This window comes from Schistocerca cancellata, chromosome 4, assembly GCF_023864275.1.
Source record: "Schistocerca cancellata isolate TAMUIC-IGC-003103 chromosome 4, iqSchCanc2.1, whole genome shotgun sequence".
NCBI classification, from domain to species: Eukaryota; Metazoa; Arthropoda; class Insecta; order Orthoptera; family Acrididae; genus Schistocerca; species Schistocerca cancellata.
In genome coordinates this window covers 545595730-545620833 of record NC_064629.1, presented here as the reverse complement: position 1 = coordinate 545620833, position 25104 = coordinate 545595730, and the positions used below count along the sequence as shown (strand labels likewise).

The window sequence follows — 25104 nt, the reverse complement described above, 5'->3', positions numbered from 1 at the left end:
TATGGTTACAAAGCAGTAGACATTAGGAAGGTAATTACACAGTTACTAAATGGAATTCACCAATAATATTTTTATTTTTATTGCAGCAGAGAAATATTTGACAAAATAAACATGTTGAGTTTGTTCTACATTCAACCTTTCTTTAACTGCATTCCTCACATCTTCCTTGTATGCTGAAAAATTGACAAAATGAACACATTTATTTCCTTACCTCACACATTTGGAGCCAATTTCTTCCTTTTGTAGCAAATGCAGGACTTACCTTACAGCTCTTTCATTGAGATGTATTGCATTCGTCTGATCCATGAACACAGGAGCAACATGTCCCCTAAATTTAAGAAGTGGAATCTATCCTTGCAGCTCATAGTACAGTTCATTAAGTATTTGCAAAGGATCTTCTTCCCAGGCAATAAGAAGATGTATTTCCTTTGTCATCATTCACACCTCCCATATTACAGTTGTAGTCCTTTACTACAGAAGGGCACCCAATGTTGATTTTGGTGCCATCCTTCTGCTTTCTGGACAAAAAAATTACTTCTCTTCCATGGTAATTGGAAGCCAGACAAGCTATTTAGTTGTCTTTAAACAAAAATCCTCCACTTCTAGAGGATTACGTCCTATAATAAAAGTCACTTCTTTCCATTTCTGAAAAGGTGAGAGGCATGACAGGTAACTTTAACCTCATAATGCCGCAAACCATAGTTTCCTCTACATTTAACCTTTCATGGAGGGCAAAGTAAATAGAAAAGTTATGAAAGTCCTGTTTTGCCCACAAACCTCTTTGATAAACCTAAAACTACCCTCTTCCTAATGTATAATTTTCAAAATCCCACCTCATTTCTCCCGTGATACACATCAAAGGCAAGAATGTAGCCTTTCTAGTTTTCAGTAACCCACAGTTTGCACTAATTTATACAGTGTTCACTGTGTTGTGTTTCATTGACTTTCTCGATTCGAAGAAAATCACTGTCTCACCTCCGTTTCCTCCACCTACTGTCAATTTTGGTCTCGAGCACCTTTCTACTTATGCAGGGGTAGTCATGCATGCAGCCATTTATCTTTTATCTTTCATCTTTCTCTACAATTTCGAGCTTCACAGGTGAACACTCTGTCAAAAAAAACCTCTTCCAATAATTGTATGAAAACCCAAAGCTTTATGAAAAATAGTGTCAAAACCTACAGCTGCAGCATCATTAGGTTTTCATCATCCTCTACTTCTGTTACACCATTGTGTTCTGCCAAATCTTTGGGACAAGTTGCAACAACTTTGTCATCTGTTAGTATTTTTGACACATTATAAATAGTACTTCTCTGTGGAACAACATTTACAGAATTGAAAATCATACTAACACTAAAAGGGAGCCCAACCTTATAAACTATGCTTGTGTAGCAGTAGAAGAAAAATGCATACACAGCCAGACAGTACTCTAAAGTTCCACAGGTTTTTGGTTTATTTCATAAATATAAACTACAGATTTAATATAAGATGTACATGAGAAGAAATTAGGACCTAATCTCCAACATATCTATGCTAGTAAACACACAAAATAGCCAACAGTTGTACAACAGTAAACAAAAGAAATATAGTCACCCAAAGCAAATTTTCAGCTGTCACCAAAGATCAAACAAACATAATTTTTGAATAGCAAACGAGTTCGAGAAAGTGGTTAAGTGTTTCCTACTCAACACAAATATGTACTTAAATGTACCATCAGCTCAGGATATGGGAAATTTGTGTGTAACCACAATAAACAAGGATCAAAATAATTGGTACTAAGTGCCAACAGGCAAGCAATTGTTAATAGAATGTCAAAGTATCCTGCCCTCCTGCTAAATATTTTGTCTTTGCTTTCCAGTTCCCAACTAGAATAAAACTGAGTTTCATCTGAGAGCCACTTCTCAAGCTTATTCCTTGCTTCAATGCAATGGTTATAATGCACTGCAGTTACTAAAGAACTGAGTGATACTGTTCCGCTTTTACGTACACAATAACCTTTGTGTTTCCCTTTTGTCTGGTCTTTCTTCCTGTCATTTGTTGAATCAGTTCCTCTTCCTTCAACTGCCATTGCATCTCAACATACAGCAATGAACTAAATATTTCCTTTAAATTTCTTTCTCTCCCAATGGTTGTCTTCACCACTATCATTATCATACCCATTTCCTAATAACAAGCACTATCTCTTCTAAATTATCAAACTGGTTCCTTGTTCATGGTCCGTAATAGACCTATCATTGTGCTACTGTTTCTCGCTATTTATACCAGATGGTCTGTAGTTGCTCCTCGTGTACCAATTTTTCAATTTTATGGCCATTTTGGCAAATAACCAGGATGTGGTCTGTACTGCAATCTATTCCAAAACAGACTCTCGCATCTTTCATACAGTTCTGAAATTTGTTGTTAATGAGCATAAGGTATGTTTAATGAACTGCATAGCTGTACAGCCAGATTCTCATTCCAAAATGTATCCGTTTGTTTGGAAATAGGGTTAACTTGATTTGCAAGCCTAAGAATGGTTGCTGAGACAATAAGTTACAGACCATTCTTACCGTTTTCATCATGCAAAGTGTTTTCCCATTTTGTCTGTTGTAATATCTCATCTTTCTCCAGTTTACCATCAGTTATCAACTACCACAAGACTCTTTTTCAACAAAGATGACATAAAACTTTACCACATTTCCTACAAGTCAGAAGTAATCTGTTCCATTCTCATCAACAGATGACCTGCATTATGTGGATCCATTTGCATAGCAGAGACAAGTGTGCTATCCTCTTTGAATCTTAAATTCTGTCACAAGCTATGCTACACACTTATTCTATAAAAAGTCTATTCTAAATTCTTGTTAGTATGTTCAGTCACTTTACATGACAACTGAGGTGTCTATTGTTCTTTCTCCTAACAAGTTTACACTCTGTGGAGATAAAATCTACAGGATACCTGCGCTACTGGCGCTACTGTCAGAGGCAACATTCATTCCAGTTCCTGTCCTCACAAAATTAACCCATTCCAAGATCAAAATTGATGTTTCTTTGCCCTCTCATTATGGTCTTTCCATCCGTGACATGTACACTACTACAAGAGCTTTAAATTTATGTATGTTATCACCAATGCTAAGAGAGTAAAATTCATTCTGAGGCAGCCACAAAACCTGCACACGAACACAAACACATAGATACACGTAAAAAATTAGGACATTTCCTTAACTTCAGAGGAGCAAAATTGAGAACAACATCCATAGTTCAAAATGTTAGTCCTTTTCAAGTTAGGTGTACACATGTTGAATAAAAATAGTGTCTACAGTATCACTCCATATGTTTTGATTTTTATCCTGTCAAAGAGTCATCATCGAATTACGACTGAAATTACTTATTATTATAAAACCTAGATCTGTACGGTGTACTAGTCCCTACAATTAGGTGCCATGCACACATAGGTAACTTGCATGCTGAAACCACCACTACTATGTGCATGTATAAATCACAATATCTGCTAAGGAATATGTAGTGATTACGACAGTCAACAGTCAAGTGAGGTTTGTCAGAAACATGGCTTATGGCCAATTCATATTATGCTTGAAGTTCATGTGCACATTTAAGGCCAAAGGCTGATACATCACTTAAATGCAAAGACATACACATTCCTGTGCATACCAGACAGAAGTGAACTTTACTGGAGGACAACACCATGCCTATAGAAGTGTTCCTATTTTCTAAGTACTTTTAGGAACTACTATGACCACCATTGACATACAAACAACAGTTCACTCCATTGTAATTTGAAATCTGAATTCACATCACAGTTTACTGCCATAACACCAATGTGGTCACAGTATTGTTACCAATACAACAATACCACAATCCACCTTCAGTCGGGCCAAACATCTGTTTGTGTGTCTGAAAAATGTTGTTTGTCTGTAGAATGTCCTTTTACATGTAAGAAGTGCACTCACACACACCCACGCACGAATGCACACATACGTGCCTCCCCCCAACACACACACACACACACACACACACACACACACACACACACAGCACCTGTATGACTATTGTGCCGGGATCATGGGGATGGGGATCTCAGACAGATGTGCACTCCATAACTCAAAAAAGATATACTTTAAATATATCAAAGTTCTTGGTCTTGTATATGTGCCTTAAGATGAATGAATGCCTCTACTATTTGGTGATTTGTTACTCTTACTCCATAAATTATTTATATGACTGATTATTTTCAGGCACCCAAAGGATTAAAATCCTTGTCTTGTACATTCGGCCAGCATCCCAAATCATCTGTATGTTATATTCCACTTTGAATTCCTCCATTATTTCTTGATACTCCTTTCAAGGTATAGCAATTTTTATAAATGGTAGTTGTAAAAGAATTCAAGACAACAAAATTGAGACTAATGAAAAAATATAGCATGAGTAAAGAATAACACGAGGAAGGGGGCAGTGACAGAACTGCAAATTATGTACAATCTGAAAACACAGTAGAATGAATAGAAAAATTTTATTTCCAAATTTCCTCTCTTCTTCAACAGTTATTCTACACATACACTCGATTTACCACAGTTTTCAAAACACCAAGGTGATAAAATCACACTCATTCTCAAAAAGACAAACATAGGATGTATTGCACTACTTCAAAACAACACATGAACAAAATCAACAAAAGTATAAAACCAAAAAGTAATGAAGTTTTCATTACATATTAAATCAGAAAATTAACAATGCAAAGAATTTATCACACTTTTTAAAAGAATGACAAAATGCAGAAAAGCCAAAAATTGGCAATATTAACAAATGAAAATAATTCTCTGAAAATTCCTCCATGATGTTAAAATTGATGAGCTCATGATTTACATTTAAAACAACCACAAAACACAAACCAGTATCAATAATTTCTATGGCCAAATGGAATTGGTAACCAGGTGCAAACATTTTCAGTGACATTGTTAAACTAATTTCACAACCATAATATAAATGACAATTGTTACTATTTTGGTCTGAATGAAATTGTCACTTATTGCTTGTCATGTTTCTTGAATTCCGCATAATCAATATAACCATCCCCATTCGTGTCAGCTTCTGCTAATACAGGATCCACAATGCTTGCTAGTTCTTCATCAGTCTGCACTGTGCCTCCTGGATGGTCTCCAGATTCTGGAACATTGGAGAGAGAAAAGCAAATGAAGCAAAACATCATGCACATATACTCTTGCAGGAAAAAATACAAATCATCTTATTACTTTCACTATTTCCTTAGTCAGCATTTTCATGTATAAATGTCATGAAGAATTGCTCAGTCACAGCTGCTCACAGTATGTCACCAGCAGATTGTACCAGCATTACTTTTAATAGCTCTTACTTATCCCATATAATTAATACCACAGAGAACACAGACTGTGACTCATTTCAGAAGATATCATCACAAACAATAGACAGTGGTTTGTTTTATTCGAGACTGACATGTAGTAGTAGCCGATGTTTGTAGTCAAATATTTTGTTTCCAGTAGCCCCGTTTGTGGCACTAGGCTGAAACCTGTAACTAAAGTGACAATATAAATTTTAGAAAAGTAAATTTTATGGCTGCGGTTTAACACCTGGCATACGTTTGACCACTTCGCCAAACTGCTACAGGGAGAGCTACAACTCAATCTTGACCAAGTACAGCAAAATATGTACCATTTTGTGGTTAATGTGAGTAGGACATAACAATCAGCCAATCTGAAAACATACTTCAGCCCTTCCAGACTAACGAAAGAGCAATTCTTATATTACCTCAAGACTTCAGAATTTCTGCCACATAGCTCTCCTTGTCTGTTATGATAAAGGGGGTAGACCATTTATCATAATTACTGTCTCCTAATCAGAGTAGAAAATAATGGACTAAGGGAATGTGTGTTGAATGAAGACATGTTACAGGGATTTCATCGCTCTTGGTGATCAAAGAGGAAGTACTGCATTGACAGACAGTGTGATCCACAAACTGCAATTTATTATGCTAGCCATTAGTTGCAAATGTATAGCAACATCTACACTGAAGAATGGAAGATAATGCCACCATGAACACCTTGACCAAATGATACCTATCTGATACTCCAGCATTTCCATGTCTGTGGGATAATAATATGCGGCTTGTTTCCAGTACAGAAGGAAAGTCATTCCTACAGACAAAGAAATGTGGGAGTACATGATTGTTACTGGAACTTTCGAGATGGTGATCACAATGCTGTGTGCCCAGATGATGTGTACATGCTGCTTATTACTGTTTTTTGAACTTCGAGACCAATCGAACCGTTGACACGAGATGCATGGGTACATCATACCGACAGCTCACACAAGACATTTGGGTGTAGTACAATGACTGCCAAATGAGCGGTGGCAAGATGTACTCAGGACAACAGCATGGCAAGAAGATTAGGCACAGGTCCTTCCAGAATAGCATACCAACAATAGATTGTAGGATTGTTTGACAGGCTCTGAGAAATATATGGGTGACTTTAGCTGAAATATGGCCACAATTTACAGACAGAGTATCACTGCAAACCATCAGGAACCAGTTACTGGCAGATGAGTTGAGATCTTGAGTTGCCCACTTGTTGTTTACTGCTGACACCGAAGCACAGACAACAGATGATAATTAATTGAAACCCTCAGCTGCCGACAGGTGTTGTTGATATACCTCAATGGAGACAGCTGAAAATGTGTGCCCTGACCGGGACTCAAACCCAGGATCTCCTGTCTCACGGGAAGCGTGCAAGGGATAAGTCCCTGCAGTTGCGCTGTTCATCTGTCCCCTCAGTGGCTCAGATGTATAGAGCATCTGTCATGTACGCAGGAGATCCCGGGTTCGAGTCCTGGTTGGGGCACACATTTTCAGCTGTCCCCATCAAGGTATATCAACAACATCTGTTGGCAGCTGAGGGTTTCAGTTAATAATCATTTATTCTAGAGAAGCTGCACGGTCATCAATGGTATCTGTTCTTTCGAGAACAGTTACTATCTTCATACATACACACAACAGAGACTTGCGTAGTGTAGAGTCAGCATCCACTGTGACACTTAGTAGCATTCTGTGGTGGTCAACAATGAGTGTCACTTGTTCGTGGTCATATCAATGCTAACATGTCTGTACAAGACCAAGTGAAAGGTCATAGGAAGCACTGTGGATTTTCTGAGATGATGCATGCTATGTTTTATTTTTAGAAGTATGAAGTTTTATCTGAGCCTGACATTCTTCTTGGTGACAGTCTTATCTCTCATGTGCACGCATTGACTCCACGGTACTGTGTAGAGCAGTTTTAATTCTGACTCACTTCAAAGAATGTTATCACCTGAAATATTGGATGAAAAAAAAAAGTGCTGTCTCTGATGCATGCTCTAAAGATCGTAGAATACTGAAAGAGGTCATAGGAAATATTACAGTGCTCCATGGAAAAATGCACTGTTCTGTATAGTTAGCAGAAGCCTTTGGCAACACTGACTTGATAAACTGCTGCCACGCAACAGATTTAAGTGTTCATTTGAGGGACAATACATTGCTTAGGGCCCAGATCATTAATCTTTGAGCTACAGAAGTAGCTCTACAGTGTTCACTACCTACACATGTTATCGCTCCACAGGCATCTGACTACACATTTTCAGAGAGTACCTGCAATTTTCTAACACAATCGGAACTTACTACACATACCTGCTAACAGCAGGTGCTTTTGTAGTTCACAGTAATTACTTCTTCAGGCACAATATGTATCTCTAGGTAGAAGTTCTTTGTTTTTGGAAATTTCTTGTGGCTGTCCCCACATGTGGAGTACTTTATTATACATTAAAGTCAGTGTCCCTTGCCCAGCACTCTGTGGGTGAGGCCTGACAGTTCACAAAATGTCAGAACCCATGCAACACTGGTGTCAGTGTCAGCGAGGATGGTGGGCACGTCTCCAGCCAAACGAAGTGCTGCCCTGATGTCAGTATCTAAGAAACATGTTGCCAAACTATACTGAGCTGAAACTCCACAGAGTGGTGGATCCTCCTGCCAAAATAGGAAACTGTGTTAAAGGCTACACTCTATGCGCAGTCTGGTGACCAACACTTCCATCAGTGAGTCTGGCATGAAGTCCGCCAAGTTCATGTGCTCAATTTGAGTGACTGCAGTTTGTTTTCTGCCACCTCCAATCATTTGGTTTCCCACTGACACACAATTCGTCTGTTAGACATCAAGAACGTGTCATGCTAGGGAACGGCACAATGATGTACAACACCATACTGACATGCTTCTTTGGCTAGTTTGTCATTTCCTTTTATCTCTATACATCCAAGTACCCAGCACAAAACCACCTCCTTGCCACAGTTTTGGAGCTGCTGTAAGGAGTAATGGGTGAGCTGAATGAACTGGCTTACCAGATACATTTGGCTGACTGCTTGTAGTGCATTGAGAAAGTCAGAACAGATGAGAAACCTAGTACTGTGATGCCTATGAATCCACTCGAGGCATCATAATGCCACATAACTCTGCATCAAAATTTGTAAATTGTTCCCCGAGGTGCATTTTGAAAACGCTATCATGGAAAACAGCTGAACAACCAAGGGCATGCTCTTGCTGGGATCTATCCATATAAACACCAATAAATGTGTGGTATGCACTTAAAAGGTGAGAAAACAAGAGTTGTAAAACATAATCTGGAGTACAAGTTTACATGTACTGAGTCAAATTTAAAATCATTTTAGGCCTCTGATGATGCCAAGGTGGAAATTTGTTCCATCCCTGCCTGTGCATTCAGAGGTGTTATATGTTCAGAGCCTTGAGACAGTAGCATGTATCTCGAATGACTTGGTCGCATGGGGCCAATTCCTGAACAGCCGCTCAAAGTTGAGGTAAATCACCACACTAAATACCAATGACTGAGGCTGATATTTTCAGGGCTTATCAAGCCAGGAGGAGGTGGAGCTGAATCTTGAGTGGTGGTTCACCCAGCCTCTGTACACAGACCAAACTGGCCAGGTCCAAAAGGCTCCAGTTAATATCCAAATGCCCTCATGGTAGCCATCATCTAAGATCTTGAGGTAGGAAATATAGGCTGATCCATAAAAACCATGCTGCCATAATCCAACTGTCATCTGAAAAATGCCCTACAGAACTGCAAGAGACAGAACCTGTCAGCTCCCTACACCTTTCCACTGAGGCAATTCAAAATATTCAATGCTTTGAAGCCCTCTGTTCATAGGTCTTTCAAGTGTGGGAGTCAGCTTAATTTCAATTCAAATAGTAGGCCCAAAATGTAAAATATTGTCCCCCACTGTGAACTATGGCTGGTTAGAACTTTGACAAGCATGGTTAAAATTGACATACATAGCTGTCTCTAGTAAGAACCTAAAACCAGTTTTATTGGTCCAAGCTTCCAACCTCCTGACAGTCAGCTGTAATTACTCATTTCATTTGAAGATCAGAGGAAGAGCAGAAGATTGTAAAGTCATTCACAAACGAAGAGCGATTAACAGTGCTCCTGACTGTGGAGGACACACCATTGATAGTGATTGCAAACAGGGTGCCACTGCCTTTCGGGATCCCATTCTGATGAACACAGTACTGAGATAATGCATCACCAATGTGATAATGAAAGCACCGGTCCTTGAGGAAGGATCGGACAAGAAGTAGTAGATGTCCACGTAGGCCCCACTCATGAAATTGCAAATTATGTTGTTCCTCCAAGTGGTATCTTACACTATTACAAGGTCAAAAAATGCATAAAGTGGATGGTTCTGGCATAAGAAGGAATCTTGTACCACTGTCTCCAGTAGATTTATGTTCTCAAGGACCTGAAACCACACTGGAAGCGGCACAGGTGACCTCTGGAGTCGAGAAACCACACTGGAAGCGGCACAGGTGACCTCTGGAGTCGAGGAACCACACGAGGCAACACTGACCATGTGCTCTAATGTCATTAATACAACTGGTAAAGGCTACACTCCGGTACCTATCAGGGTTGGTACAATCCTTGCCTGGTTTCCATAACAGAATTAACATAGCCTCCTTCCAAGTCGTGGAGTACTGCCCATCAAACCAGATCTCACTGAAATAAGATAGGAGCTAGCCTTTGGCTCCAGGACACAGATGACAGAGCAGGGCACAATTAAAGACTATAGACTACCTCATTACAAAAGGTGCATAGCCTCCTCATCTCCACAGTCCTACGGAACACCTGAAATGCAACACTTTGTTTGCAAGATGCAGTGATGGTAAAAAAGTGTTTAGCTTACACCTGAGCCATGTCTTTAGGTGTGTCCACCAAGTGGATAAACTAATGGAAGTCACAAATTCCTTCCAGGAGTTCCTCTTCCATTCTTTTATCACTCAGCTCGGTTATGCTCTCACAGACCTAAAAGCACAAGGTTTTCTGTAGTTGGATGGTGTTTGAATTTTCACAAAGCTACGCGCATGGCTCTGGCTGCTGAGCGACATCTGTCATTTCAACAAGAGATAGGCAGTCATCTGAGGATTTTAGATGGCCGATAGACTGGAGAATGGAATCTGTGGCAGCCTGTTGGATCACAGTGATATGGTCCACAACTCCTGAACACAATCCTGTTGTTCACAGATGACCTGCTGACCATATCACAACCAATTTATCTTTTGAACCATCTTATCTTTGTAGTCTCCTGTTGACCACTGTCTGAGTCAGCAGAGTAATCCACACCAGGAATTGGCACTTGGAATGCAAACCTGTGCCCACTTCCCACTGAAATGAGTCTGCTACAGCTGGGAAGCAAGTACAAAGGTCAATAGCTGATGATGACCCTATAGCTGTTTGAAAGTGTGTCATCTGACCAGAGTTCAAAAGGCAGATATTCTCTGAATGGATGAGGTGCTTGATAATTTGACCTCTTCAGCAAGTGATAGCCAAGCCTTAAAGCACATTTTGTCCACTGAGGTCACCCACCAGCAGGAATGGGTATGGAAGTGCCCAGAAGGGATCTGTCAGTGCATCTTCACTCACTGGATCATGAGGAGGAAGATATAAAGAAAATATTGTGATCTTAACTGGAGTTAGAACTTCCACTGCAGCTGTTTAACATTTTTAAGAACCTCCAATGCCTTGTGAACATAGACAGGGGATACCTTCTCAAAGGTTATCTCTGCTCTCTTGATTACAATGAAAGTATTATGGCAGATAGTGCGCTGTTACTGTAATTCTAAGACAACTTCTGCAGCAGACTGACCAATTGGGCTCCCTTTGTTGGGTGGGTATAGGTACTACCTGACAGGACACCTGTCCCATCAGGAGTAGATGTGAATTGAAGTCACTCTCCAAGCTTCTAGGGAAATGAAAGTGGACCAAGAAAGAGCCTCTCATGCTTGAGCGAGCCTTACACAACTGGGGGATCACAGGTGCTCCAGAGGTTGCTCGCTGAGAAATGCACATTCTGCTGGCAACACCTAACAATGGTGCTTGAAGTATACCTACAGTTTATGGTAGAAGAGGCCTGGCAGCACTGGACATACACAACCATCACTAGTGGAGCCCCCTGGGAAAAAACGCAGCCCCCCCTTTCCTACGTTGTGGGACACTCTTCGTCAGGCCCCTCTGCTGAGGCCTGTCTGGCTTGGGTTCCCTGCCAGTAGCTATGCTACTGCCAGTATTGCCCTCAGAATCATTGAGGCACACAACCTACTCCACTACACCCCCCCCCCCCTCCCCCTCACTCCACTGCCCCAGCACTAAAGATGCCTACGAAAAGGTGGTGTCCCCAAGAGCACAGACAAGAAGTTGAGTGAAAAACAAAATATGGAAATGTAAGGACCTCTTTTGTGGTAGAGATGGCAGCACAACTGCTTAGTTCACGGAGTGTGAAACATATTAACAATTAGTTTCATTGAGTGCTTCACACCGTATAATAATTTGGTAAAGTACCAATGTAAAAGCCAAGACAACAGCAGTAGCAACATCAGTACAAGTTAAGATTTAAAATTTCCTTGGTTGTGCCTGTACAAATTTCCTAGTGTCACCCAATACAAAAGAACATAGGCTGTATGTCCAGAAAGTAATTTCTGTTTGCATTTCTTTCCGCAGCAGTGCTATAATCCCAGTTCGGTGCATGTGCAGCAGTCGCTTCGAGTCAAGATGAAGAAAGATGACACCATTTTGAGTTCTGAGTGTGTTGTTTAAGCTGTATGTGCTTGTTTATAATAGTTAAGTTGTTGCAAATCATGCAGCTTGTGAGATTACATCTAATTCATTTTCTGAATGTGAAGAACAATAAATTAGTCAATCTTTGTCAACAGATTTTCATGATTTATAGATAAAATGCAATGAGAAATTCAATGGTGAGGATATGGATCTGACAGTTCAATGAAGGATGTAACCAAGAGTGTGATGATGAATGATGTGGGCACCCATGTTTGTTAACGAAGAATTGCTTTGTGGAGTTTAAGAACACAAGGAAAACTGTAAGTTTACAGAATCTGATTTTCCTCAGAACTTTCCACAAATTTAAAAAATCACTCCTTCACAAAATTGTTTTTGAAAAACTGAATTTTTCAAAATTGCATGCTCACTGGGTGCCACAAACTCTACAGAGCAACTTAAGGACATAGTGTCTGAGCAGGATTCTTGACTTTCACATGTTACAAAAAAAGCAAGATAGTGACTGAGGATGAGACTGGTGTCACTTATGAAACCCCTCAAATGAAACGACAATCAGTCGAACGGAGGCACACTGCATCACCAGTAAAGACTAAAGCCAAGCAAATCTTGACACCTCGAAAAGTCATTTGGATAGTCTTTTGGGATAGAGACAGGGCATTTTTTCTGGTGAAACAATCATAGCATATGTTTACTGTGAGATGCTTCTGAAACTGTGTCCAACACTACAGAATACGTGCTACAGAAAGCTCACAAACAATGTTGTTTTGATTTATGACAAAATCCTACCTCAACAGCAAACAAGACATGAAAACTCTTACAAGACTTTGGTTGGAACCAGTCTGACCAACCTCCATGCAGCCCTAACCTTGTAACTAGTGACTTCAATCCCTTTTTGCCCCTGAAAGTGTTCGTTGGTGGTCAGTAAATCAGCAACGATGATAACCTCAAAGAACATGTCACTGGATGGTTGACAAGACAGGTAATTATGTTTATGAGTAAAGCATACAAGAACTTGTGCCTACAAAATGGTGACAGACATGTAGAACGAGTGTTGCAAATTTGTATTTTTTTTTTTTCAGTTTATAGTTTTTCTGTATCTGTATTCATTTTGTTTTTATTACCAAACTGAACTCACTTTCTGGATTCACTTCGTATTACCAGGGCTTCTGTAAAACCTGTGCACAACACTTGTCATTAGACATACGCAAGAAAAGACAACAAACATTACAAGGGGATTTGAAAAGTCCATTCAAAAATAAAAACTACTTACGTGTTTGGGGTAAGCCTTTTTTATTTTTTCGACATAGTCTCCTTTTAGACTTACACACTTTGTCTAACGCTGTTCTAATTTGTTGATCCCTTCTGAATAATAGGAATTGTCCAAGTCTGCAAATAGCTATTAGTTGCTGCAATCACCTCCTCGTTTGAATAAAATCTTTGTTCCGTCAGCCATTCCTTCAAATTGGGGAACAAATAGTAGTCCTTCAAATTGGGGAACAAATAGTAGTCTGAGGGAGCCAAGTCTGGAGAATAGGAGGGATGTGAAATGAGATGGAATCCTATTTCCATTAACTTTGCGACCACAACTGCTGAGGTGTGTGCTGATGCATTGTCGTGATGGAAAATGACTTTTTTGCGGTCAAATTGCTGTCATTTTTCTTGCAGCTCAGTTTTCAAACGGTCCAATAACCATGAATAATATGCACCTGTAATAGTTTACCCATTTCCACATAGTCGATGAGGATTATTCTTTGCGAATCCCAAAAGACAGTCGCCATAATATTTCTGGCTGTAGGAATGGTATTCGCCTTCTTTGGTGCAGATTCTCCCTTGGTAACCCATTGTTAAGATTGTTGTTTGGTCTCAGGAGTATAGTAATGTATCCATGTTTCATCCACAGTTACGAAACGACACTTAAAGTCCTGCGGATTCTTCCTGAACAGCTGCAAACATCCTTGCAACGCTTCACACGATTCTGTTATTGGTCAAGTGTGAGCAATCGTGAGATGCCCACAGCACTAGCAATCACACGTACCTTAACTTCTCTGTCATCCATCACCATATCATGGATTTTATCAATGATTTCTGGAGTCGTAACCTCCACAGGGCACCCAGAAAGTTCAGCATCACTTGTTCCCATATGGCCACTCCAAAAATTTTGAAACCACTTATAAACTGTTCTAATCGAAGGTGCAGAGTCACCATAATGTTCATCAAGCTTCTCTTTAGTCTCCTGAGGTGTTTTGCCTTTCATAAAGAAATGTTTAATCACCACACGAAATTCTTTTTCAACCATTTTTTGACAGTCACTCGACTTCCTTGAGTCACAACACGAATCCCACACACAAAGAAATAGACCAATATGGCTGAAACTTGGTGTGCATTCTTTCCAAAGATGCTACTAACTAAACATGACCTCTATACATGTCGGTGGTGCCATCTCTTGGACTTTGCACGGACTTTTCAAACACCCCTCATATTATATGAATGCGTGGTGTTTGTTTCTTCAAAAGAGCAGACACCATGCTGATCCCGCAGCTTTTAAACACTAAATGTAAACAGAAGTGGGATCACTGCTTTCAGCTGCAACGGGACATAACCATAATCACTGGCGACGAGTGAAAATGTGTACCAGACTGCAATTCAAACCCAGGATCTCCTGCTAACTAGGCAGGTGAGGTAACCATTGCGCCATCCGGGACGCAGTGTATCGCAACTGCACAGACTATCTCTGTATGCCTCATGGCCAATCCACACATTTTTGCTTAATGTCCCGTTGCAGCTGAAAGCAATGATCCCCTTTTGTTTATGCAAAAATTATTTAGATTGCAACGCATATTGGTGGCTGTTCTGAACCTGTAAGAGAAAATGAATTAATACCCCATCGCACAACATTATTTAGGGCACTATCATATGTGTTGCAATAGGCACTATCAGAAGATTAGCTTATATACTGTCAGCATTACAGGAAAATGGTACTGCATTTGCATGTATCACTGGGTATGTTAAGCACATGTGCCATGACTTTATCACTCTCATTGCTCATTTGTTTACAAATGGAAGGTACAATGAAGGATTATTTTTTCCACAAACAGTTTATGTTCATGTAGATCTTTCACGTTGCTGGCAGAGCTGTATGGAAAATCTTGATTACAGCGTTGAGGTGTATGAGCAATATATAATTTTTTTCTTTGTTCATTTTGTGCAGAATAAAACCATTTTATGACTATAAATACTTTAATTGTCCCATTATGGTCAAGTCCAATTTACAGTTTCACAAGCACATTCAGCAGCTTTCAAATTCATGTGAAGATAATAAACAATTGGGAATACACCATTCTTCTTTGTTGCTGTGAAAAGCATTTTTTAGTTAGATCATTATGTATACAACACTTTCACTGTATTGACAACAGTTGCTACAAATTATAATTTTATGAATGGAAGATAAATAATAGACACACTCTCTCTCTCACTCTCTCTCTCTCTCTCTCTCTCTCTCTCTCTCTCTCTCTCTCTCTCTCTCTCACACACACACACACACACACACACACACACACACACACACACACACACACATATATATATATATATATATATATATATATATATATATATATATATATATATATAACCTTCAAATAATGTCTTGTAAAGACACTATTCATAGTGATCTATTGTATATACAGTAAAATTAATATGATGAACAAAAATGCAACACTGCTCACCATTAAACTGAGGCACAATTCACTGCTACAAATTAAACTGCACCACACCTTTAAAAAGATTCATTCCAATATATAAGCTCATAAACATAGAAAATAACAGAAACACACTACCATATGCCTGGATTTTCAAACACTGTAAGCATACAAAAGCAGTTGCATGCAGTGCAAGATGCAGCAGATAACATACTATTAATGTAAAGGATGACTGATGCTTTGCATACTCCAGGCACACAACATGTTTCTTTAGAACATTCAAAGTGTATTAAATATTTGTTCTGTTTGGGTATCTTGGTAGGTCTCACGATTGGTTACTAGGACTACTCTAGCTCCAAATATTCTTATAATACCACTTAAAAACTGGTATATACCTCAGTTTACAAACGAATCTGCTTTTAATTGTGCTTTGCAGTTTTGAAGATCACACTGTACGGTATGATTAAAAAGACCTGCAGACACTACACTACACATAATGAAATTATTTGACACAGGAAAAGTGAAAGTGAGAAATCTAATCTAGCACTGATAAACAAGCATTTTATTCTCACTTAAATAATGTATGCTGTGTACCACCATATACCGACTTCAAATTCTCTAAGGCAATACAGGGATAGCTTCTTTTCTTTCTTTCACATTTTTGGTCATCTGTATTTCTTTCAATACCTTGTAACACTATTTACTCCTACAAAATAGTCAAAAATAATAACTTTAACTAGATCCTTCTCTTCTCTCAAAAAATTAGACATTAATTACACACACCTCACATAATAACTGTACTTAAAGTTTTGTAGTGTGCAAATGTACAAAATATTACCTTTACTCTTTCACATCTGAGTACTTATGTTTTGCCCACAGCCCATGTGTAGTGAAATAATACAAACAGTTCTAAGAATGGAAACAAAAATCTTAACATTTATCAAATTTGTGACAAATTGAGAAACTTTTAAAAGTAATAGCAATAATGTGAATTACTTTGTAGTGTTCCTCAAAACAAATTTGAAATGGAGACAGTCACCCCATACAGTACTGTGCTAGGACCAACTGAAAGAGCGAGAATTAAATGGACTTCTGGATGTAGAATGAAACTTAACTGTTCCATTTATTACTAATACTTTACATTCCAGAGAATGTAATCTAAAAAAGTGCAAATCAAGTATGTGTATCTACAATGCAAGAAGATCTCACCACACAATGTATTTGGAATAGGTTTATAATCATACCAGATGTGGACAATTCTGTAAACTGTGTATATAAATTTAGATATCAAAGAAAATTTTATATCAAAGTAGGATGACAAAGCAGCAATTTTTTTCTCATAAAGGAATAAAATTGTAAATTAGTGAAATAAAAATGGCCTTATTTGCTGTATTTCAGGTAACTGTTCAAATGGTTCTGAGCACTATGGGACTTAACATCTATGGTCATCAGTCCCCTAGAACTTAGAACTACTTAAACCTAACTAACCTAAGGACAGCACACAACATCCAGCCATCACGAGGCAGAGAAAATCCCTGACCCCGCTGGGAATCGAACCCGGGAACCCGGGCGTGGGAAGCGAGAACGCTACCGCACGACCATGAGATGCGGGCAGGTAACTGTAATTAACATCTATAGTATAAATGCTATCACTGGGCATGAGATTTTTGAACAATCCACAAAAATGACATTACCATAGACATTATTAATCTTTCACTTTCATGAATGCTTGTATATCACGTACACACATCAAAAATGTTTTTCATCACCTCGGTTCCAAGAGTTTTAGAACCTGTACAGAAAATTGGAATAGAGATCAACATAAACGTCATTTCCGCCCTTTTTATTGCTCATGAAAAACACACATTGCATGTTGTACCACCATACAGTGAGACCTTCAGAGATGGTGGTCCGGATTGCTGTACACACCAGTACCTCTAATACCCAGTAGAACATCCTCTGCACTGATGCATGCCTGTATTTGTCGTGCCATACCATCTACAAGTTCATCAAGGCACTGTTGGTCCAGATTGTCCCACTCCTCAATGGTGATTCAGTGTAGATCCCTCAGAGTGGTTGGTGGGTCACATTGTCCATAACCAGTCCTTTTCATCTATCCCAGGCATGTTCAATAGGGTTCATGTCTGGAGAACATGCTGGCCACTCTAGTCAAGCGATGTCATTATTCTAAAGGAAGTCATTCACAAAATGTGCACGAGGGGGGCGGAAATTGTCATCCATGAAGACGAATGCCTCACCAATATGCTGCCGATATGGTTGCACTAACAGTCGGAGGATGGCATTCACGTATCGTGATGCATTACGGCGCCTTCCATAATCACCAGTGGCGTACGTTGGCCCCACATAATGCCACCCCAAAACAGCAGGGAACCTCCACCTTGCTGCACTCGATGGACAGTGTTTCTAAGGCATTCAGCCTGACCGGGTTGCCTTCAAACACGTTTCCGATGATTGTCTGGTTAAAGGCATATGCGATACACATCGAAGAGAATGTGATGCCAATCCTGAGTGCTCCATTCAGCATGTTACTGGGCCCTCCTTTACCACGGTGCAAGGTGTCATGGTTGCAAAGATGGACCTCGCCATGGACATCGGGAGTGAAGTTGCACATCATGCAGCCTATTGTGCACAGTTTGAGTTGTAACATGATGTCCTGTGGTTGCACAAAAAGCATTATTCAACATGGTGGCATTACTGTCAGGGTTCCTCCAAGCCCTGGTTCACTCAGAGATGCACTTCCCTCGTTGAGAGCCCTTCCTGGTACAAGTAACAATGCAGACATGATTGAACTGCAGTATTGACTGTCTAGGCATCGTTGTAATAGGCACTGCTGATGCATGGTTGTTTACATCTTTGGGCGAGTTTAGTGACATTTCTGAACAGTCAAAGGGACTGTGTCTGTAATACAATATCCACAGTCAACATCTATCTTCAGGAGTTCTGGGAACGGGGTGATGCAAAACTATTTTTGATGTGTGTATTATTGCAAACACACACTGGCCTCTAGAGAGAAACTACCATTCAGGTTCCTGTGTTGCTTTAAGCTAGTTTATAAAAACAGTATGCACAGTGAAAAATCTATGGTTTTCGTAGAGTGAGACTACAGTGACTATGGAATTGGATAATCTTATAAAAGTAGCACACTAATGACATTAAATTCCACTAACGCAGTTTACAACTTCGGTGCGAGAGGGCAGAGTTTATTCTAGAAACTGCCTATAAACAAATTTAAGGTACAGTACCCCACAACAGCAATATAATTCGCATGTAATAATAACTGTTCCAGAGGTGGAACAGGAAGCTCATTCAAATATTGGAGTGACTGAATCGAAGTCTATATGTATCAAAGCAGATTAATTAAGAAATATGTGCATAAATAGTCCTTTCAACCTTCATAAAACAAAATTAAAATCTTATATTTTTGCCAACAGCACATCACAATATATAACAATCAAACCAGTACCTGGTAACATGAGGTAACAAATGAAAGCAAGTAAAATACAAAAACAATTACCATAGCACTTACACAATTCATACTAATAATGTGAGGGGAAAAGAATCAGAAACAGTTCTTACAACCACTACCTGTGACCTAATGACGACCAGTTCCTGATGCGGACTTCTGCTGTGCCTGCACAAACTCTGGGTAGTCAATGAATCCATCATTGTTTAGGTCATCCATGCCGAGAATAGGATCTATGAGGTTGACAAGTTCTTCATCCTTAAACAGCTTCTCACCGGGATGGGGCGCAGAAGGGTTGTTGGGATCTCGGTGTCCTTGTTCTACATTAATCACAACGACATTACATAACACAAAAGCACAAGCAACAAATGACATGCACTTCAGTCACACGTGATAAGTTTTGTTTAAACACACAGTGCAAACACTATCTATATATGAAAGCAACTGAAAATTTCCACAGAACACACTGCCAAACAAAGGCAATCTCTCTCCACAGAGTTACAATTACACAAAATATGATTCAGTACACTGCACTGTTAAGCAAATGGTTTTGTAAAGGTTGGCAGATAAGCTTTCCTCATTGAGTAGCTGCTTTTTTGCAACTCTGAAGTTTTCTAACATAAAATGCAGCCAACTCACACCCCTCAGTACTAATATTTCTTTTTAAACACCAGACAAATTTTATAGTAATTGATGATGAGATTGGCTAATTGAATATGAATTACTGTTCTATCATATAACTTTTATCAAAAGGAAAATACAATTGAGAAAGCTATCAAATGACGAGAAGACAAAACAGGTGGCCAGAACTTGCTTTCACTGGACAAAATTTCAAATACTGTCCAGAGACCCCTCATTGTGACAAAAGTGGGTTTCCTCCATTCTGTGGTCCCAGTGCACTGCTTCTCCTTGCCAGCCTTCCCTAAACAACCCCTCTTTCCTCCCTGAGGCATGGACAGAGAAGTTTCAAAAATCAGAAATAGTATTTTCTACTTTAAAGTGTTTCTATTGGAAGTATCTGAAATTTCATCTCCTCAAAGTCAGTACTGGCTCACCATTCTGTCTCCTTGTAATTTAATAGTGCTTTATGATTTACACTTTCTCACTGTCAACTTGCATAGAAACATACGAAGTTACTTGTTCAGTGTAAAAGGACCACTCAAACCTCTCAAGAATAATTTTTGAAGAGTTGGAATTTTTCAGTTTCTTATCATCAGGTAACAATCAACAGGAAAGCATTACTAATAAACTGAAAATCAAAAAGCATCTGACATTCCAAAACAACAGAAACAACAACAACAACAAATACAACAACAAACAACATCCAAAAATGTGCACTTACATTAATGGCACCATCTGCCTACAAAGAGAAAGCTGAGAGCAGAGGAAAGACATTTTAAAAGAAACAGTCCTGCTGTTGAAGTAATGACAAGCATTACCATGTCAGAGCTCACCTGCCTGTAGTCAGCAGCACAATTCCACTTGGGTTATCTGAGCATGCCAGACACTATGCTGCAAACTAGCGCTAACTGTCCCCTTTCATTCCAAATTTCACAGGGGCTGTCTTAAATCTGCACAAGATACTACAACAAGACTGACTTTTACCATAGTCCAAAGGTTTATGATCAAAAAGTTTTACTTTGGTGAAGTACAGCACTAAACATTCATGACACATCACACTCAATTCACTGAAACTCTCACCTTAAGTTAAAAGATTTCAACATATTGTGATACTACTTCTGACGAAAAACATGCAGTCTCTTAAAAGAGGACGCATTAAGTACATCATTATCAGCCACATCCCCTAGCAAAACAGTAACAGTGCACAATAAGAACTACAGAAGATAAGAGTGTATGGAAGTGACATTTTTCCACCAACATTATTTTTTTTAAGGCAATGTATTTTTTTAAAAAGCCTTTACTGATTCAGTAAGCAAACTTGTGACTGAAGTGTGTCTGGCAAACTGTTAAGGTTTGTTTTCATCTTCACGATTTAAACAGCTTTTCTTGTATTAATAAGGTAAGTGACTACATAACTCGTCTAATCAGGTAAGTGACTACACAATTGGTCAGAGGTCTCTCTTCATTATGAACTGCATTTACAGGAAGCATATATGAAAAGAAATAATCTTTCTTTATACAATATTCAATAAATGTGAAAATGATTAAGGGGATCATTTTTACAAGGCAATCGAGAAAGATGAAAGTGAAAATTTAAGGAGAGTTAGTGGAACAAGCTGATAACTTCAGGTACTTAGAATCCATAACAACCAGTAACACAACATGTAATCAAGAAATAAACACAAGAATAACTATTGGAAACATAATGTTATGGCACAGAGGGGAACATTTTCTATGGCCAGTAAAATGAACAAATACAAAATATTAGCGAGATGTCTGCATGGAATGTTGGTTGCCCAGAATGGCAGTATGGTGCCAAAACACGAACACTGCAACAGAGGAAGGTGAAATGGTTAGAAGTTTTTGAAATATATATTTGGAGAATAACGGAAGGTGTGAAATGGACAGACTATATTGGGAATTAGGAAATGTTCGAAAGGGAAATGCGAAAAGACAAATATTCGAAACAATAAAGAGGACGGAAAAAAATTGGCTAGGACAGGGGGCCACATCTAGATAAATGCATTGTATACAGTAGCAAAAAGGGCGACAGAAAACTGGAAGGAATGGAGGATGTTGAACTTGCTGTGATGGACTTTTCTTAAGGCCAAACAAACAAACACACCAACAAACTTGGGGAAAAATTTCAGATTAGAAGTGTGTTCAATGCTAAATTCCTCTCATTATTTGGTTATAATTTTTAAAATGATGTAAATGTTTAAACCAATATTAGCAGAGGTATAGAAAAGATGAATGAATAAAAAGTAGTAAAATAGTAAAAAATGAACCTCTGTAAATGTGATTTCAAAACTATTCAGTACCGAGAGGGTTCCTTATTTCTACATTAAAAATTAGGTTCTCTGTGGTTTCACATAGTACTGAAATAAGTTCTATGGAAAATCCAGAAAATTGTTATAATGGATCGTGACTATAATGATGAAAGGGATGTGTGTGTATGGGTTTATCATAACTGAAATGATTTAATGATTTCTCTATCTCTTGATTTCTTGTTGCCAGTGTGTATGTGGAGAGAGAGAGAGAGAGAGAGAGAGAGAGAGAGAGAGAGAGAGAGAGAGAGAGAGTTGGGGGAGGGTAGGGGGGAAGTGGGGGGATTTGGGGGGGGGGGGGGGAGCTATTGATACAGTACACATGGCTAGTAACAATTTTGAGATCATCAGATAGTTAGTTTATAACTATGAATTTACAAAGAACAGTACTGTGGCAACAAATAAATCCTTGTCAACCAGCCCTTGAGTAACTGTGCATCTGTACATATTCATAAGTTGCCTTGTAATTAGGTCCACTCTTTGTATTACACTGACACTTACCACCATTGAAAATTACACATGGGTGAAAGACACATTAATGAAGATAACTGCTCACTATATTTATATTCTTTGTATTCCATTCAGGATTTTCCAGCATAGTATTAACTAACTAATGTCATAACACATTTGCTTTCCATAAATAATCTTCAGTATTTGGATGTAGTTTAAAGAACATAAATATATGGAGATTGTTCTTCAGACTGTACAATGAATGACCTATGAGGACTGCAACAACTGTGGACAACTATGCCTGCCACTTTGACGCAGGTACCTAGCAGTGAGATACTTTTACACCACAAACAGCCTACTGCAAAGCTGGGGGTCCTGGCATGATCTGGTTATGTCATTAAATTTCTTTTAGACTAGCCAATCAGACTATAACAAGTATAATACAAAGATATAACTTCGAAGATGCCCAATAATAAATAACAATATACCTATCCTGGAATATCACATAATCAAGGACAGAGGAAACAAAAACCAAAATGTTTATTATAATCTTATTCACTGAGTCAAACTGCGCGACTGTAATAAATGAGTACCATGAGAAATAAATTGCCAATGCTTGCTACGTTACAGGTGGTACCTTTATAAAATAATGACAGCTTATGTTTCATTACTTCACGATACAAAAAAAAAAGCATTTTAACGCTATGCCATCCAGCAACGACACAGTGGTGCCGTCCGCAAAATAGCGGTCAATGGCCAGCAACACCATGGTGGTGTCGTGTGCATAGTATCACTCAGTGGCCACCAACACCACAGTGGTGTCATGAGCATAGTCTCACACAGTGGCAGGCGATAGCACTTCAGTATCTTTTGCATTCTGTTGGCGTTTTGTTTAGGTAACAATAACTTACACACATCAACAAGTTTCTCATTTTTACAAGTACTTGTGCCCTTTCATCATGGCAGGTTAAAGAGACGATAAGATTATTTATGATGGATGCACAGATGTCTTGTCTGACATTCCGGACAACTTGGTCGACTGGGGGAAAAAAAAAAAAAAAGTGGAGCAGAATCATTGGAAGATAGTGGAATATGTCCAAGAAGAATTCGGCGATATCTACGGTTGCCAACTGATTTGGATGAATCAGACGAAGACAGTGCACAGTGGTCAGACTTCGATTTACCGAGGACCAGTAATATTGGAAGATCTTCGGGTCCAATCTTATTTCCCAAAGATACACAGAGTGTCAAGGATATTGTAGAATTATATACTGGGAACAATCTATTTGAATATATTAGCAATGAAATCAACAAGTACTACAGTCAAAATTGCAACAGAAGGGAACTGGGTACATAAAATGCCCAATTTGTCAACTTTACAGGACCCAAACATAGAAAATGGTTTTGGCTTGCTATCCTTATGGGAATTGTAAAAAATGCAAGGCTCGATGAATATTTGTCAATGAATCTGTTGATAGATACACCGATATTTCACAAAACGATGTCCCGCAACTGATTCAGACAAATATTATCATTTTTACATTTTTCCGACAACAACAATAAACCGGATAATGCCAATCAGCTTTTCAAAGTGTAATTAGTAATTGATTATTTTTCCAAAAAGTTTATAGAAACATTTAATCCAAGTCAAAACATCTCAACTCATGAAGGAATGATACCATGGCATGGACTGTTAAATTTTAAAGTTCACATTCCGTCAAAAATTACAAAATATGGCATACTCATTCAGATGCTGTGCGATTTGGGTATGGGATAGATTTCCTCATTGGAGATACATTCTGGTGCTGGACAGCCTTTAGCAAAAATAGTGATGGAACTATTGACACCCTCTTATGGAAATTGGCATCACCTCTTCATGGATAATTATTATAACAGTGTAGAACTTGCAGAGAAGTTACTTGAAATGAAAATTTGAGTTCATGGAACAATACGGCAAAATAGAGGAATTCTGGAAAAATTAAAGTGCACAAAAGTCAATGTGTTTGAAGCTTGTCATCAACGGAAAGGTGAAGTACTTGCACAGGTATGGGGAGCTTAGAAAACTAAAATGACACAAATGATCTCTACAATACATACTGCCACTTTGACTGACACCCAAAGAAAATGTACAACACCAATTACACAATTAAAAAACCTGGAAGTGTATTAGGCTACAACAAATACATGAAAGGAGTGGATCGGGCAGTCCAACATTTGAGTTATTATCCTATATACAGAAAAACTATAAAATGGTCAAAAAAGGTTTGCATGTACCTCTTTAATTGCGCATACATACATATCAATATTTCAATACAGAAAACAAGAGTCTCCGATTTCATGATTTTTTATTGAAAGGGTCTGGTTCGTGGATAGAAGACAATGTACC

At 38.8% G+C, this 25104-nt stretch overlaps 1 protein-coding gene across 6 annotated transcripts in view; it reads right to left on the bottom strand.

Annotated features, from left to right (window-relative positions):
- Nucleotides 1-4489: 4489 nt before the first annotated feature.
- The window catches only part of LOC126183318 (uncharacterized), a 71713-nt gene continuing 51098 nt past the window's right edge, over nucleotides 4490-25104 (bottom strand). For 4 of the 6 annotated variants that reach the window (XM_049925169.1, XM_049925171.1, XM_049925173.1 and 1 more), the window contains 2 exons: nucleotides 19443-19640; nucleotides 5025-5161 (listed from right to left, as the gene is read on the bottom strand). In XM_049925169.1, the coding sequence (XP_049781126.1) occupies nucleotides 19450-19640 (191 nt within the window). In that variant the 3' untranslated portion in view covers nucleotides 5025-5161; nucleotides 19443-19449. Of the gene's footprint in view, nucleotides 5162-19433; nucleotides 19641-25104 lie in introns of all 6 variants that reach the window. The other 2 variants (XM_049925170.1, XM_049925172.1) reach the window with 2 other exon arrangements.